Raw genomic sequence first — 18,759 nt, 5'->3', positions numbered from 1 at the left:
AGAGTATGTGGTGAAAGCTATTAGTATAGCTGTGTTTAAAAACAATTTGGACAAGTTCCTGGAAGAAAAGTCCTTAAACCATTATTAAGATGGAGTTGCAGAAATCCACTTATCTCTGGGATAAGCAGCTTGGAATCTATTTACCTTTGGGATCCTGTCAGGTACTTGTGACCTGGATTGGCCACTGTTCGAAACAGGATACTGGGCTTGAGGGACCTTAGGTCTTGCCTGGTATGGAAAATCTTATATGTACTTATGTCAATATAGACAAGACAAATAAAAGTGGAGAGAGCCAGGGTTTAAGAATCAAAGCAGTCTCATGAGAGGAGGGTAATTAATTAAGGTCAAGGATTACTTTAGTAGGGTAAAACTGGAAAAAGCCAAGCCTTTGTCCTAGTAATAATGTATACACGAAAAGCAGGAGGTGTTCAGGATGGGATTCTAAGTTGCCCAAATGTTTTCTCTTACCTTTCATACCAGTTTATAGTAATATGCAAATTTCCGTAAGACATAAAATATTACTCCATTTAGAGCAATATAACTGCTAAAATAAATTTTTTGTGATAATTTACTAATTCTAGTATACAGATAGATATAAATAATACCCTGGCTTAAGAGTTTTTAATTCCTGTCAAGGTATTCATAAAGCAATATATCTAGACAAATTGCACAAAATTCAGTTAATGACAGCCAAAATTTGTGCATCTGTAATTGGTATTCACAAAGACTTCTAGACTAAACATTATATTAAAAAAAATAGGACTTCTAGACCAGAGGCTGGGCCCAATATAAAATGTGTGCAGCAGACGCAAGGCCCGGCCGCACACGTAAATCCCAAAATTTATGCACATAGCCCTTTTAAAATCTGGGCTTATGTATACATAAAAGAAGTGAGTAATATCTAGACATTCAATATACCTGAAGTGTATAAGTAATGTACAAGCATTTTTATTAGAAAATATAAAATGATTCAATGTTGGAAAGGGGGAGACTCAGGAACTACAAAATTAATTATTTCTACACATAAAGGGTGATGGTGGAAGAATGGAATAACCTTACCTTAAACAGAGTGGAAACAGAAAGGGCTTATTGGAATTCAAAAGGCATAAGACAAACTCAGGATCCATAGCAGTAGGTAGGTAAGAAACAAGCTGGAGATCTAATAGTGTCAGCAGTATTGCATATGAAGGAAAAATGACAGGAAAAATGGGCAGACTAAACCAATCTGGTATACTTTAACTGCTTCCACTGCGTATGTTTCTGTAGCTATTTGCCGCATTGATTTGCTGACCAAGGTGTTTGTATGATACAGTGCATTTTCAGTTATTCTAGCTTGATTTTTAATGCACAAACAGGCAAATTTTAAAAGGAGCATGCGTGCATTCACCCATAAACGCACATATTGGGCACACGAGCAAAGATACACTTAATTGTATATTGTGTGTGCAAGTACATGCGGATCATTTAAAATATCCCTGCTGCAAGTATGTGTGCAGCCTTTACGCGCGTACTTGCACAAGTGACTTAATTAGGGCAGAGAAGAGAGAGAGAGAGCGCCTGTTAGAGAGACATTCTGACACTCTGTATATCTGCCACTGTAAGAGGGGTCCTTTTAACTCAGGGTGGGTTTTTGGGTGGGGCAGTGTTACAAGGGTCTACAGAACTTTGTGCCTTAGGCAGACCAATGTAATACCACCCCCCCTCCCAAAACACACTCTGAGTAGAAAGTGCCTCTGTTACAGTTGCGGGATATATAGAGTGTAAGATTTTCTCTAACAGGCGCTCTCTCTCTCTCCCCCCCCGCTCAAAGTCTCCAGACTTCCAGACTTGTTTCATCAGGACCAGCAGTAAAGCTATGCAGGTAACTTGGTGCGTGTTGCCATATTTAACCTTTGCAAAATTCATGGTTATGAGTGTAAGTCTTGGACCCGCCCCTTTTATACCTCCTTATTCGTGCACGGGTATGTACGCGCATACTTCCTGGCTTCTTAAAATTCGTGTTGCTCACGCGCGGCCCTCATATGCATGTATGGGGCCATTTTTGCAACTCTTTTAAAATCTACCTGTAAGTGTTGATTAATTGTTTAATTAATGTAGATGAACATTCAAAACATTTTTCAAGGCATTGATTTATCTAATATTCTTGTCTATAGACCTTAAGTCTTGTATAATTCACTGTAAACTAATATTTATTTTTATTAACTTTGTGTATCTATTAAATATTTTATAAAATTTATCCTTTAATGTTGGATAAAAGTTTGTGCTGGTAAAAAGAAAAATATATCTGCAGCTGTTATTTATTTTCATCTTCATTTCATTATTTATTGCATGTTGAAATTGTGATGGAAATAATGGCATTGTATTTAAAATGTTCTCCATCTCGTTAAAAAAAATTATATTAAATCATTTGACATTTGAATATGGTTTACTTTTTTATTTCCAGCTGCTATTGATATTTATGCAGCCTTTTTGTTACCTTTCTTTTACTACCACAATACAACTGATACCTTGTTCTCTTTTATAGCTTCATTCCCCATGATTTCTTTCAGTAACATAGAGCTGCAATTATTAGTAGCATTGATGCTTGACTTTTCTAAAAACTTTATTTATACAGTTTTAACAAAATAAATCAATAAAACATTATTGAATATAAATGTCAATCAAAAGAAAAAAAGTTTTACAAAAGAAATAGGAAATAAAGGAAAAACCAACAATCCAATTAATGTCATACTCAGCCCACATATTGTGGAGATCAAACTACTAAAAAGAAAAGGAAATAGTTTAACAGAGCAATGATACTACCATATTTATATAGTGAACTGAGAGTACAATGACTTCATACAGGATCAGGGCTGTTAACTCACAGAACATCTAGAAGCAGACAGTTAATGTGCTTATCCCTCAAAAAAATTAAATAATCAGGAGTATTAAAGGAAATGTAACTGTCATTTGTTGCAATGGGATGGAAGGGAGCGCCAGGGGGCGCTCCCCATTGCGGAATGAGGAGGGTCTTCGGCCCCAGTGGTCCGCGACTACCCCCGCCAGCACAGCGGGGGTAGTCGCGGACCACTGGGCCACTACGCACCCTACCAACCCAGCTAGGCTGGTTGCGGACCATGAAGGACGGGATGACGGGACCTCAGGGAACCTCTGGAGGAAGAACTATGGAACGAAGACATCAGGACGTGAAGACATCAGGACACATCAGGGCTTGGAGATGAGACTTAGACGAGAGGCCAGGAACAATGATGAGGGATCCCATGAAGAACACCAAGCAGGAATGGAGAGCAGGAAGTGCAGGAAGGACCAACTTCTTGCGAAGCAAAGCATAAATGAAGACCCTTTTGTAGGCAGAAGAGGGAGTTCCAGGAAATGATGTCATCCAGGGCCCACTCCCTCACTGGCCCTTTAAAACCAGGAGAGAGGTGTAGCCCCGTGCCTAAGGAGGAACAGGAAGAGAAGAGGTGCAGGATCCTGGACAGCGGCCATGCTGCCGCTGAGGAGAGGAGGAGCCGGAGCAGGCCTCGACCAGGCCCAACATGGGAGCGGCGGCGTCCAAGCCACGAAGGAGGAACAAGGGGGGCTCCCTGCTGCTGCTGCAGAGCTGGGGCTTGAAGGCCCCTCCCCACGGAGGGGGTCAGGAAGTGACTGCAGCCTCCGGGCCGCATGGAAGGAGCCTCGGCGGCCTCCTGCTGCAATAGAGAACCCCGGCACGGCTCCTGCCATGTTGGCAAGATGGCGGCCACCGGCCATGTCGGCAAGATGGTGGCCTCCGGCCGTGGAAGAGAGGCAGGAACGTGGCTCCTGCCACACAGGTAAGAGGCTGCCCGTGGCCTTAGCTACGGGCAGGATCGCAAAATCATTCCCATAAGAAATTATTCATGTGCAGGTAAACTTGATAAACATTTTTGTATTTATCTGAGCTGCTTTACATCTTAAATCTAAAAAGGCTTTCTGTATTTTCTGTGTAGCCCTGGAAGCTGGGAAGCTCTGACCAAAAAGTTACAAAACATTACATTCCTTATCTTCCTGCTAGACCAGTCCTTACTTATGGGAATTTCCTTTCTCCACAGCTGATGGAGACAGAGAACACAACTACTTTTTTTTTCCTTGTGACATCACATTCAACTATAAGGGAGGTGTGGTCTCAAACAGTTGCCAATAGTGTCTGTCTCCAAAGTAATGGTGGTAGTGGCTGCAGCATAATGCAAACAGGGCATTTTGGTCCATCCCTATTTGACCAGCTGGCTGATCCAGAGCCAAGTCTTTTCAAGAGAGTCAACAAGTCTCTAGGACAGTAGTACATCTTATGGAACAGCTGGGTTTGGGTAGTAAACTATACAAAAAAAAAGCCTATCTCCAACCCAGTCCTTAGAGTTCCTGGGTGCACTCTTCAATACTGCAGAAGGGTGAGTCACCCTTATTCCAAAAATAATGGAAAAGTTCCAGTTCCAAACCCAAGTGACACTCAGAATTTGGGATTATCTACACTGTTTAGGCGTAATGGTAACAGCAATAGATCATGTTCCATGGTCCATATGTGCCTATTACAATGATTGCTATTTTTGCATTCGTCCCCATAATCAAGGGATTATGAATCTCGCCTCCCTTTACCCATAGAGGCAAGGCAAAGCTTAGCTTGGTAGGTAAATCCTCTCAATCTGCTAAAAGGAATGAATCTGGACCCTTCGTTCTGGGTCACTATATCCAAGGATACCAGCACGTTTGAATGGGGAGCCCATTATCAAGACCAGACAGTGAATGACAATAGGTGAGGCAGCTTTATCTCTAAATAGGCTAGAACTGAGGGCCATCAGACATGCATTGTGCACCTTTGTCCCCCTAATCAAAAGAAAACCGGTCAGAATCCTATCAGAAAATACGACAGCTATAGCATAAATGAACAAGTAGAGAGGCACTCGCATCCAACATTAGTGTTAAAGGCTGCCAGAATATGCAAATGGATAGAACAGAACCTAACTCTTCTATATGCATCTCACATTGCAGAGGGTCAAGAACATTCAGGCCTTCTTCAGCAGAAACAGGCTGGACCCAGGGGAGTGGGAACTCAGTAGTGTTCCAGAAAATTACATGCTGGTGGAGATATCTACAATGGACTTAATGATGACTCAGTCAAATGCCAAGATAGGCAGGTTCTTCAGATGCCAGAAGGAATTGGGCTCCAGCAGGATAGATGTTCTCTTTAAGACCCTGGCCGAAGGATGTCCTCCTGTATGTATTTCCACACTGGCCGCTAATAGGAAATATTCTGAAGAGGATAGAGGACCACTCTTCCATGGTTATCCTAGTAGTCCCAGACTGGTCAAGAAGACCGTGGTGTATGGATCTCATAAGACTGATAGGAGCAAGACTGATACGACTCCAGAGGGAGCAGGCCCTGTTGTGGCAGGGCCCAATTCCAATGGAAGACTCAACCCCATTCTGTCTTATGGCCTAGTCCTTGACAGGGTGTGATTATGTAGAAAGTGGTACTCCTAAGTGGTAATCACCATGCTGAAAGCATAGAAGTCATCAACTTCTTTGACTTTCATCCACGTTTGGCATTTATTTTAAGCTTTTTTTGTCAGACAGTTAAGGTCTCTCCCTGGAAGGCAGATATCTCGTGCTGTGGTAACTTGGGCGATAGTAGCCTGGGAAACAGCTAGAAGGAATAAGGAGGCAAACTATGGCTGTTCCCTTTTGTGCAGTTTATTTACAGTGGAAAAAACAAAGTGCAAATAAAACAAACAAATGATGCAGCTTATCTTAAAGGGCCTTAACTCCTTATAGTATGCTAAGGGGAGTTTCCCTTCACCCAGAATCCCTTGCGGAGCTGATTCTTAAGGAGGTTCAGCTAGATAGTTGTAGCCAGTCCTTTAAGGTGGTGTGAGGTAGTTTTTGGAATAATCCCTCACACGTGCATCTTAGATTTCATCCAGCAAGATGTAGTCAAAGGCTTGTCACTCAGCTCTCTGAAGGTACAGGTAGCTGCTATCTATTGATAGCTATAGGGGGCCAGTCAAAGGCTTTCAGGTATCCGTGCTTCCAAATATCGCCTGCTTTCTTAGAGAGGCAAAAACATATTAGGCCCCACTTCAGGTCACTAGTTCCACAATGGGACTTCAATCTGGTACTTAGGGCATTAATGTCCCCTGTTTTCGAGTTGTTAAAGGAAGCATCTTTGAAATATCTCTCCTTAAAGACAGCTTTCTTAGTAGCCATCAGTTGGGAGATACAGGCCCTATCTTGCAGAGATCATTATTTGATCTTCATAGCAGCATGGTCATGTTCCGCCTGGTCCCCTTCCTTTTTGCCTAAAGTAATGATGTCACCTTTTCACTTGAACCAATTGGTGTCACTCCTAGTCTTTATGAATGACAAGTGAGAAAAGGGGAACCCAGAGCTGTGCCTACTGGATGTACAGCACACACTGTTAAGATATCTAAAAGTCATTAACCCCTTTTGGAAGACAGATAGGCCATTTATACTACATGAAAGGCCACGGAAAGATGAAGCAGCTTCTAAACCCACAATAGTATGGTGGATTAAGGAAGCAATTACCTCAGCCTACATTTTCAATGGGAAACAAGTTCTGGTTTGCCTCCAGGCACAAGTAATTCTTGCAGTACTTTATTCAGTGTTTCCTGCATTGCATTCTTGGCCTAATTTTGCCAGGAACACACTTGCTTCCTCCTTAAAAACAAATAACAGTCTTATCCTTATATTGGACACAAAGCTTACCCAGGAAAAGCAGTATGGCTTATTCCTTTATGGATCAGCTCTGAGCAGAAAGGTGCCATTATTTTATGTTGCGTTATTACACACGGTGAGTAATCATTGAAGAGAAGAATCTTGCAGCCCAGGTAATGATCAGATTTGAACTTGCGATAGGTCTAAGAATCTTAGTTTTATGGGCCCAATTCAGAATTCTGGCCACAACAGGCCAGAGTCTACTCTCTACTTCATAGGCTGTGCCAACCCTCCACATCTGCTCACACTATAGAGAGTCGTCTGCAGGCCTAGATTTTCCAAGAAACATTTTTCTACAAAGTCGGTAAGACCCTGCTCTTTAATTGTCCTGATAATTCTTAGATTATTGCACTAGCTGTGCTTTTCTTGATCTCTGAGTCTCTCTAAGAGCAAATCATTTGTATGTTGCCAATCCAGAATCTTTTGACTGACCCGCACAGTGTCATCTTAATGGGAGGCAATTCTCTGTTCCGCTTCCACATGCCTTTTATTATGGCACTCAAAACTCTCTTTAATCTCCTCCATTGCTGACTGTAGTTTATTTAAGTGAATATTGAGAGCCTCTGTAATGCTCCTGGAGATGAGCTTGAACCATTTCCTCTGAAATAACCGCCACTACCTTGTCCTTGCTTTCACTAGGCACCATTTACTGGTCTCTCACCTTCTGCTTGTCCAACGTGATTTGTGGCATTTTACTGGACATATCCCTGCTTCACTAGCCATGAATACAATTTGTCTTGTGCCCAAAGTGGAAGTTCAATACTTTAACCACAGATTTTAAGCATCTTAGACATCCCAGTTACCAAAAGTAAGAGACAATATAGAGAGTACTTCAGGAGCTCCAACCCCCCCTGTCGGATCAGAGGCTGCAAATCACCAGAATACCCATTTCCTATTAATGAGTAAAATAGGGTTTGTTTAGCTAACTTATGAAGTTAGCCGGAGAATCCCTGAAGTTTGGAATTTTTCCCACGCTCCAAGGCTACATTTTGTCTAGGCCATACAAAAGAGGTGGTACTGGTTTCATTCCCAGGATCTAGTTTCAGTTTGTCCAGGAAGCGCTGATATTCAGCACCGCCAGAGAAAGTTACCTGAGTAAATCTGATCAAATAAATAACATTATTCAGCTAACTTTATTCAAGTATATTAAGCAGCAGTTTTACCCAGACAACTGCCGCTGAATATCTGTGTAAAGTTAACCAGATAAAGTTATCTGGGTTACTTACCCATTCAGTGGGTCTTTGAATATGGATCTTTATGTAATTTGGAATATTTTTACTCTATTTCTTCAGGGATTTAAATACTGTGTGCAAACTGAATTAAATAGGGTTAATGGAGGAGTCTGAAAACCAGTCCAATATGTACCAGTACTGTAAACTTAGAAATGTTCTTCCTTAGGAAACTTGACAGTGGGTTAGTTTTTAATTCCTTATCCTCTCTGAAGTAGGAAAACGTGAGAATCATCATCTATACAGCTTGTATGGAAGGTTTTGCATTCTATAATACCAGCAGTTTGATTTTGGCTTCACTTACTTTCCTGTCTCTGTCCAGCATGCACACTTCCTTAGCAGTGGAATAAGTTGGAGTTTTATAGTATTTTTGGTCCGGTCAGGATCCCAAACACTGTACTCTTTAATATTTGTATAGACACATTTGGTTCATCTAGCAGAGTACCTGACATCTTGAGACAAAATGCATGTTTTATATAATCTTCTTTTATTATTTTTCTATTCAGTTTGACAAATCATATGCCTACAATGTTCGCCATAGCTATGGCAAGGAAGGCAAAAGGACTGACTACACACCATATAGCTGTATGAAGATTATCCTGACCAATCCACCGAGTCAAGGGGATTATCATGGTGAGTGCTTGTACCAGACATGTTCACAGCATACATCAGGCAAGAAGCCCAAGAAGGCAATTTTTCAACTAGTTACTAGCAAGAACTAGATTGTAGCTCATGTCAGTCATCACTGTCAAGCCTCCTGCTCTATTACTTTTCAGGTTATTTGCCTTTTGGCTGAACTAGGTCAGGCATAAGAAATATATTCTGCTGCACTTCAATATGTACTGCAACAGCCTCTTCATTTTTCTATTTTCTTCTTCTTATGCTCATTTGTATACGAGTCTCAGAAGGCAGATCTTAATCTCGTTCAGTGTCTCTTATTCTAAATGAAAAATTTAGTTTTTGTAACCACGTTACCACTTAAAGAGTTCTGGAGGAGCTAATGGGAAACACAGAGACTTGAAATCTGGTATGACATTATTCTCTTTAAATAAAATGAAGATTAACTGAGAGAGATTTTTTATATTCTCTAAATCAATTTAATATTTGCTTTGGGAACTTAAATGGTCCATCTGCAAGATGCTTGTGACAGGGCTTATAGATTCTGCTGAAGGAAGGCTGTCAGGAACCAGCTGTGGTTCTGGCTTTAGGGAAAAATTCTGTAGTAAGCTTGAATCAACAGAGGCTGACTAGAGAACTTTTGGGGTCCTTGGAGGTGGTTCTGTGAAAAAGATGGTGGAACCAGAATTCTCCTTGATTACTGCCAGCTGACAGACATTGATAATTAAGGCAGTTTAAAAAGTCAGCCTTTAGGCTGTTGGAGAAAGTTGCATGACTTTCTGCTGAGGTGATAACTGCTCGAGAGGGACGCTGCTGCTGAAAGGAGCAAGAAAGAAAGGAGCTGAGAGCTATACCAGAGAAATTATCCTGGTCTGGCCCGGGGAAGGCCAAAGGTCACAGAATAATGAGTACTGGAGGGCCATAGAACCCCTAGTCATATATCAGTAAATTGCGTGGTGTAAAGAGTGTAAACATGGAGTCCCTGCATCAGGATAGGGACAGAAATGTGTTTTTAATGGCCAGGTTTTATCACCACCCAGATAAGTGTAGCACATCTCCCCTTTAAGGTTCAGCTTTTATATTTAGAATCTTTATTGTGGGTTTTGTTTAAATAAAAGTGCAAACTATCACAATTTAAACTTTTTTGTGAAATGTCTGCTTTATGTCACATGACAGAAGACTATCACATTGTTCTTTTTACACTGGGTTAAGTTTTAAAATTGCTTTTATAAATTTTGCAGTTTTTTCCACTTCTAGATCTTAAAGTATGTTGGATTTTTAAGTTTAATATTGTTGTTCAAGGAAAACGTCAGAGGTATTTCTCAGCTAAATAAAAATAGCTGGTAAGATTGAAATCCTACCTGTGGGTATATGGTAGGAATATAATGCTATACATTCATAATGACTATATATAATTTATATATTGGCTTGTGCTAGAGAGCATTATTGCCTTCCCTGGTCAAGCTCCAAACCTGCAGAGAGCAGGTCAGCAATCCAGGCTCTACTGCAGTCTCTCTCTGCTCATTCTCCGTAGGGATTTAAGAGCAACCTGAAGCAAGACTGAAATTTGCAGCAATTGCAGCTTGAATCAGGAGAACAGTTCTCCTTTTGATGAGGTCTGGTGATTTATTGTAACCTTGTAAAACTTCATGCTTCCTAGCTTTTTGAGTGCTAGATTGAAATTCCGCTTTGAATTATGAAGCAAATTATAAGCTGTAAAAAACCAAAAACGTTTTAATTTTACTCACACTGATAAGTGTTTTGTACTTTTAGAGGTTAATATGCAAAGGCATTTCTGAGGGTAAAACAGTACTTTCCCCATGGAAATAGCCTGTTACAAAATTGCCCACCCAATATGTGGGTAGACTTATCTGCACATATCATATATTTATTTTATTTATTTATTATTTTACATTCAGGTACTGTAGGTATTTCCCTATCCCCAGAGGGCTTACAATCTAAGTTTTGTAGCTGAGGCAATGGAGGGTAAAGTGACTTGCCCAAGGTCACAAGGAGCGACAGCGGGACTCGAATGCTGGTCTCCTGGTTCGTAGCCCACTGCTCTAGCCACTAGGCTATTCCTCCTCCCTATATAAGACCTCGAATGAGCAGACTTGTTCCTAGAGGTGGCGTTGGAAAAGGGTTTACACTTACATGAATAATTTTGCATTTTCAAAAGTGTGCATGTAAAGTTTGCAGAAAAATTTGTGTGCACATAGTAGCAAGTTTAATTGTGAATAGGTAATTAATGGGATAATGTTCAAAGTAAGCTTAAACATGTAAGTTCACGTTGAAAACTGGTGTGATTTATGGACATATTTGCTGTCAATTGCTGCCTATGGAGTGGATTTTCAAAACTTTATGTATGTAAAAATTATATATATGCAGAAGTAGCCTCTACTCGTGAATTCCATAATTTATAAAAGTAAAAAATGTACGTGTATTTTGACTTTCATGTGCACATATGTGCAAGTAAAAGAGGGGGAAGTCTTTGAAGTGGGACAACACTGATGTGTATAAATTATTTTAAAAGACATATGAATGCATTTGCAATCTCTGGTGTAAGTAATCTGTTTACTGTCTACTTCTGACTGGGTGGGAATTGTGGGTGAAGGGGGGAGTTAAGGCTGAAGTGTTATGGTTTTGAGGTGTTTGGATTCTTAGGTGCTGCAGTGATGGCCACTCCCACGGGGAGGAGCCCCACGGGGAACTGCAGTACAGGGCTAGACTCGGATGCACAAACACAGAGAGAGTTTTTATTGTACAGCTTGTAGAGTTCACCAGAGTTGGCAGTAGTGAATAGATTCCTGCAGCAGCAGTCTTGGATCCTCGGCTGAGGAGACCCGTCCCATAATGGTGATATACGGCGCTCCGATGCAGGTTTCTAATGAGGAGCTGTAGGTGAGACAGACTGGTAGATGTTAGATTACTCACATTCTTGTAGCTGTAATGGTGGAGTTCCCAGCAGGCACCACTATAGACAACTCAAGCCCTCAAGGAGTTGAGTACCTGGATACTGGATAGGCACCTGGGTGGCCTGGGGTTCCAGAGGCGGTGCCAGCGGTTGGGAGAAAGAAGGTGCCAATGAAACTGGACGTCGAGCCGGTTTCAGTTCTCGGGCCCGTTGCTGCAGGCGGCGGTCAATCCGCCCAGTAAGATCAATTAACGTTTCAAGGTCATCCAGGAGGTCTCGGGCTGCAAGTTCATCTTTAACTCTAGAAGATAAGCCTTCAAAGTAGATGCTCCTGAGGCTGTCCTCCCGCCAACCTAGTTCAGATGCCAAGGTGCAGAATTCAACCGCGTAGCCAACCAGGAGTCTCGTGCCTTGACGCAGATGCAGCAGTTCCGTAGCTGCAGTGGAATGCCGACCTGGCTCGTCAAATACTTGCTTGAAGACAGAAACAAACTGCTGCATGTCTCCAAGCATAGGATCTCCATGCTCCCACATAGGTGAAGCCCAGGCCAGGGCTCGGCCATCCAATAAAGACATTATGTAGGTTGTCTTTACCTGGTTCGATGGAAACTGTGCGGGTTGCAGGGCAAATCACGTGAAACAGTGGTTAAGGAAGTGACGACACTGTTTGGGATCCCCTGTGTAATGTGGCGGTGCAGGCAAGTGGAGAGATGCGGCGGGTCCCAGAGCTGGAGTAGGAGCTGTAGACGGTACTGCAGCTGGAGGTGTAGAATCCAGACGATTGGCTAGTCTCTCCACGGTAGCTGCTAAGAGATCCAAGCAATGCTGTGGCTGCTGCAGGCGGGCCATTCCTGGGATGGCCTGGAGGCCTGGAACGTTCGCCGGGTCCATAGCCTTAGCAAACTGTTGTGAAACGTGGACCCTTGAGCTGGCTAGAGTACGTAGAGGATCTGCTGAAGGAAGGCCCGCAGTGGGACTCGTAGCCGAGAGGCGGTACAGGACCAGGAGACCTGACAGGACCTTCACCTATACCAACCCATGTTCCCCGCAGGTTGAGCCCTTGGGTGTCGGGGCCGGCAGGACTTAGGCGGAGGTCTCCTGGCAAAGAGGAACCCGCTAGGAGGTCCGAGTCAAGGCAGGCAGAAGAGCAGTATGAACAGAGACTGTCCAGAGGTCGTGGCAGGCAGCAGCGGTGAGAAACGAGGAAGCAGGCCAGAGGTCGGGGCAGACAGCAGCGTAGTGGAGTCAGGAACAAGCCAAAGGTCAGTACAGACAGCGAATAGAGAATGCCAAGCCAAAGTCAGGAACCAGGAAGTCAAGCAGGGCAGGAGCGGAGCAGGAACTGGATCACAGAGGCAGGAATACAGGAACAGGAACACAGAGACAGCAACCAGCAACTCAAGGGTATGACCCGTTGCTAAGGCAAAGCAAGAAGGTCTGAAGTGGCCTATTTATAGATCTCTGTGAATGACGTCGTGTTGGGGAACAGGCCAAGGTTTCCCGCCAGGGCCCCTTTAAATCTCGGCCCACTGCGCGCGCCTAGGGGCGGAGTCCCAGACGGAGTTCGGCGTCTCCCTCGTGGGGAGAAGATGTCGCTGGGAAGCTTCACATCAGGACAGAGCAGCATGGAGGAGCCGGCAGAGAGCCCCTGCTTCTGCGGGTAAGCAAGGGGGGGACCCAGTTGCGGCTCCCCGCAGCCGGGTTTCCCAACACACGCAGATTTTAAAATCCGTGTGCACGCGTGTGCATGCGGCCCACAGATTTTATAACATGTGCGTGCCAGCGCATGCATGTTATAAAATCTGAGCGTCCATGTGCATGCATGCGCACCTTTTAAAATCTATCCCTATATGTGCAGATTATAAAATATTTCCAAATATCTGCTCATGGCCTTATATCGCATACATGCTGCCATGTACATTTGTTTGTTATCCTCCTTGTGTTTAATTTTGCATTTAGACAATTTGTCATCCATTGCTTTACAATGCATCTCTCCCCTAAGTCGACTTAACTCTATTATAAGAAGAGGAAAAAGCCCAAAGTTCCTTGAATATATTCTAATTTTTTAAAATTGAAAAGCATAACTTGTTCAAACTGTGTTACCTGCTCTTCCCAGTGGCCTGTCTGTCTACGTTTTGCTTCAGGATTAAAATGAAGAACAGAGACACAGTCATCATGGGCATTCTTCTGTAATTTTCTCCTACAAGGATCATCTAACCATAGCATCACTTGCATTTCATGCTTCATCATCTTGTAATTTTTTTTATTTGCAATAAATGTGGTGCACATAAGATTTTTATAATATAGAATGTTAAGGGCTTTAGATAATCATTATCACCCCTTATATGCACACACCTAACCCCCACCCCCAGTCACCCCCATATGCACACACCAATCACTCACATCAACACACAACCTGGAGGAAGGGGCAGAGTAGACAGTGTGAGGGGGAGAGTGTGCATACACATCCATCTCACTCACCCCCCAGATATGTACACATACACGCAATTCATCCCTAATATCATTCACACCAGCCCCATTGCAAATACACACAAACATCCTGTCAGTCTCACACACACAGGGGAGATTGCAAGGGGGAAAGAGTCCATCCCCTAGCACACACCCTCACTCTCACCATCCCATAATAGGCACAACCTCCCCCCCCCCCCCCCCCTGCACGCACATGGAGGAGGAGGGGGATTTTTGAGATGATGCAGTAGGAAAGAGGGTGAAAGTGCACATAAACACACAATCATACCCTCACACTTACACTGGGGAGGAAAGGGAGAGAAAGTGGGTGGAAAATGGAGGTGGGTTTCCTCTCCCACATACACACACCCCTTCATACCCCCACTCTAATACAACAGCACATATCACCTACACTACCACGTACATATATACATGCACCTCACCCATCACCATATACCCCACAACCACTACCTGCACCCACCACCACCACCTTTACACATATTCTGATGTATACCTTTACCAACTGAATGCTACACACACACACACCTACCCCCATTCTTCTACCCTTAACAGAGCAAGTACAAGACACTAATAATGTGCATATCCAGCTAATGGAGTCATAAAATCCCCTTTTTTGATGTTAGCATGCAATTAGCACGTTCTCTTTTTTTGGGGGTTCCTTTATCATCCACACACACTCTGTCAAGGGAGAAACAGGAGGGGTGGGAAGGGGAATTCTATCTCTCTCTCTCTCTCTCTCTCTGCCCTTCCTTACATTAGAGTCATTTATCCTACCCAGCCATTCCTTGCATTTTCTACCTAGGCATGACCATGGAGTCCAGAGCAGAGAATCCATTGGCTGGGTTGATGGGTGTATATATATATTCTTTACATATGGAGTAGGGAGTGCACATAATCAAGAAGTCCATATTTAGCTGCTGTGTGGCTTGGCTAGTTAGCCAGATAAACTTATCTGATTAGCTTATCCCATATATTCAGGTTTGCAGCCATACTGCTGAATATAACCAGCTATGTTAAAGTTAGATGGATTCATTTATCTGGCTAACTTCAGGATAGATCTACAGGCCGACCAGAGTTAGAAAAGTTATCCGGCTAATTCTGAATATCAGAGTTAGCTGGATAAGTTATCTGTCTAACTCAGGTCCTCCCAGTTACGCCCTCGGAATGTTCCTAAATTATCCGACTAAATTCTAACTCACTAACTTATCTGGCTAGAATTTACGGTAGCTAGATAAATGCCCAAATCTTCATTTAACTGAATAACTTCTGATTATCCGGCTCAATGCTTTTGAATATGGATCTCCATATTACTTAGTGAAATTGAATATCGATCTCAAATTACTTAGAGAAATTGAAAGGTGACAAGGAAGCAATGTGTGGAAAGAGATGAAGAAATGGCAGAAACATTAAACAAATACTTCAGTTTAGTGTTCACTAAAGAAATCCCTGGAGAAGGACTGTTGCTGGTTGACAAGAACGCAGATGTGGATGGAGAAGACGAAACTCCGTATACAGAACAGAATGTATGGGAAGAGCTAGGAAAACTGAAAGTTGACAAGGTCATGGGGCTGGATGTGGAAACTTCCCAGGATACTGAGGGAGCTCAGAGATGTGATGGCCGGTCCGCTGAAAGACCTGTTCATTTGATCCCTGGAAATGAGAGGGGTGCCATGAAATTGGAAAAGAGTAGTGGTTGTCCTGCCTCACAAAGGTGGGAGCAGGGAAGGAGGTTGGAAACTACAGACCAATTAGCCTTACCTTGGTGTTGGGGAAAATTAATGGAGACTTTGCTGAAGGAAAGGATAGTGAGCTATCTACAATCTGGTAGGATGCTGGACCAGAGGCAGCATGGATTTACTGGAGGAAAGTCCTTTTAGACAAATCTGATTGATGTTTTTGATTCACTGACTAGAGAATTGGATCCAGGAAGAACACTAGATGTGATTTGCTTGGATTTCAGCAAAGGTTTTGATAGGGTCTCACACAGGAGATTATTGAACAAAATGAGAAGCTTGGGAGTGGGCACCAAGCTAGTGGCATGGATAGCAAACTGGTTGACTGATGTGGACAAAGGTGAACTGGTAGATGTGGTATATTTGGATTTTCAGATGGTGTTTGACAAAGTCTCGCATGAGAGGCTTCTAAGAAAGCTAAAAAGTCAGGGGATAGGAGGTGATGTCCTTTTGTGGATTGCAAGCTGGTTAAAAGACAGGAAACAGATTAGGATTAAATAGTCTGTTTTCACAGTGGAAAAGGTAAACAGTGGAGTGCTTCAGGGATCTGTACTTGGACCGGTGCTTTTTAATATATTCATAAATGATCTGGAAAGGGGTATGACAAGTGAGGTAATCAAATTTGCAGATGATACAAAATTATGCAGAATAGAAGTGCAGAGTCATGCATCTGGGGTGCGATAATCCAAAAGAACTGTATGCGATGGGGGGTGAAAGACTAAAATGCATGGACTGGGAGAGGGACCTTGGGGTGATGGTGTCTGCTGAGGGTGAAGGTGATGAGGCAATTTGACAAGGTGATAGCTAAAGCCAGAAGAATGCCTGGATAGATAGAGGGAGGAATAACCAGTAAGAAAAAAGAGGTAGTGATACCCTTGTACAGGTCCTTGGTGAGGTTTCACTTGGAGTACTATATTCAGTACTGGAGCCCATATCTCAAAAAAGACAGAGACAGGATGGAGACAGTTCAAAGAAGGGCGACTAAAATTGTATTAGGTTAGTTTCGGAAGACTTATGAGGAGAGGCTGAAGGATCTGAATATGTACATCCTGGAAGAGAGGTGATGCAGGAGAGGGATATGATACATACCTTTAAATACCTGAAAGGATTTAATGATGCACAAACTTTGAACCTTTTTGGATGGAAAGAAAACTGTAGAACTAGAAGTCATGAAATGAAAATTCAGGGGGGAAAACTCAGAACCAACATAAGGAAATATTTGTTCATGAAGACTGTGGTGGTTGCCTGGAATGCCCTTCCGGAAGAGGTGGTGAGGATGAAAACAGTAAACAAATTCAGAAGGGCATGGGATAATCACTGTGGATCCCTAAAGACTTGTGGAATATAATGAAGAAAAGGGTGCCTGGGGGTAACATGTATAGAGCGGCAGTTAGTACTCTTAACCAGAAGGAACAGGGGAGTACTACCCTTAACCAATTAGCCATGATGATTTTGACACAACTGCAACATCCCTATCTGTTTTGATGGCAGGGCAGGGAAAAATGTGTATTGGATTCTGAAGTAATTGAACTCTGGGTCCCTACTTTTATGGGCTGGGGTACTGATAAGCTGACATTGGGGATGAAGCTTATATGGCCAAATCCTAAAGCAAAGAACATTCAAGCAGCAGTGTATGAATTATCAGAAAGGCTGCTCATAACATTAAAATGTTGCAGTAATTTTTTTATGGGTTTGACAGTTGCTTGGTTTTGCTTGTAAATATTACTATCAACAAAAGGTATGTGGATAACCTGCATGGGCAAGCAGTTACTTCCCTTGCTGGGCATACTAGATGGACCATTTGGTCTTTTTCTGCCGACAATACTATGTTACTATGTTATGTTAAGTTAAATCTATTAAAAGTTATTTGTAATTTTTTTTTAATACATGAAGAGCGCAGTGTGGCTGCTCTCACTAGTGGTATATGTATTACAGCACAATCTTCTAAGTTATGTTGCATTCTAAAGCCTTTCTCCCAGAAATGTGTTAGTAGATTTTTTTTTAGCTAATATTTAGATCACAAGTGTGACTGAAGTGAAATAAGCTGTATGTGCCACTATAATATCTTTATTGTTTTTTTCTGATTTATGTCATGCTGGGTCAGATCAAAGGTACATCTAATTTGGCATCATGACTACGATAGTGGCCAAGTCAGGTCATTTAGAAGTATCCAGCAGATCCCAAATAGTAGAGCTAATATTTTGTTGCTTATGCCCAGGGATAAATGGTGAGTTTGCCCAAATCCACCTGGCTGGTACTTTTTTTATGGACTTTTCCTCCAGGAATTTGTCCAAATATCTTCCAAATTGAGCTGTGGTAGATGTCTTGACCTCTGACAACAAATTCCTCAGCTTGATTGTGCATGCAGTGAAAAAATACTCTAATTTGTTTTAAAATCTGCTACCTACTAGTTTCGTGGAATGTCCCCCTAGTCCAAAAACTATTTGAAAGGGAAAATAAGTGTTTCCTATGTTTCTGTTTCACCCAGCTTGTGATTTTATAAACCGCCATCATATGCCTTCTCAGTTGACTCTTCTACAAGCTGAAAAACCCTATCCTGTGTAGCCTTTCTTCTTAAAGGAGCCAGTCTATCCCCTTTATCAGTTTGATTGCCCTTTTCTGTATCTTTCCTAGTTTCTTGAAATGAGGTGACCAGAACTTCGTAATACTCAAGGTGCCAGCCGCACCATAGAGAGGCATTATGATAGTCTGTTTTATTCTCTATTCCTTTACAAATAATTCCTAACATTCTATTTGACTTTTTGCTGCTGCCACATATTGAGTTGAGGATTTCAACGTATTGTCTACAATGATTCCAAGATCTTATTCCTGTGTGGTGACTCCTCTTATAGAACGCAGCATTGTATTTCTACATTAAGGATCATGTTTCCCTATGTGCATTGCTTTGCACTTGTCCTCATTAAATTTCATCTATCCTTAAAATGCCTATTCCCCAGTCTTACAAGGTCTACAGTTCCTCACAGTCTGCTCATTTTAACTCTTTTGAATATGTTTGTATCATCTA

The 18,759-nt window shown here is 42.3% G+C and overlaps 1 protein-coding gene across 7 annotated transcripts in view; it reads left to right on the top strand.

Annotated features, from left to right (window-relative positions):
- PRIM2 (DNA primase subunit 2) overlaps window positions 1-18,759 on the top strand; it is a 608,800-nt gene that overhangs the window by 495,041 nt on the left and 95,000 nt on the right. For all 7 annotated transcript variants that reach the window (XR_003855666.1, XM_029595680.1, XM_029595675.1 and 4 more), the window contains one exon: window positions 8,486-8,612. Coding sequence is in view for 6 of the 7 variants with exons in the window: in XM_029595680.1 (XP_029451540.1) it covers window positions 8,486-8,612 (127 nt within the window). In the remaining variant the exon portion in view is untranslated. The remainder of the gene's footprint in view (window positions 1-8,485; window positions 8,613-18,759) is intronic.

This window comes from Rhinatrema bivittatum, chromosome 3, assembly GCF_901001135.1.
Source record: "Rhinatrema bivittatum chromosome 3, aRhiBiv1.1, whole genome shotgun sequence".
In the NCBI taxonomy this organism is placed as follows: domain Eukaryota; kingdom Metazoa; phylum Chordata; class Amphibia; order Gymnophiona; family Rhinatrematidae; genus Rhinatrema; species Rhinatrema bivittatum.
This window is presented reverse-complemented; position numbering and strand designations above follow the sequence as displayed.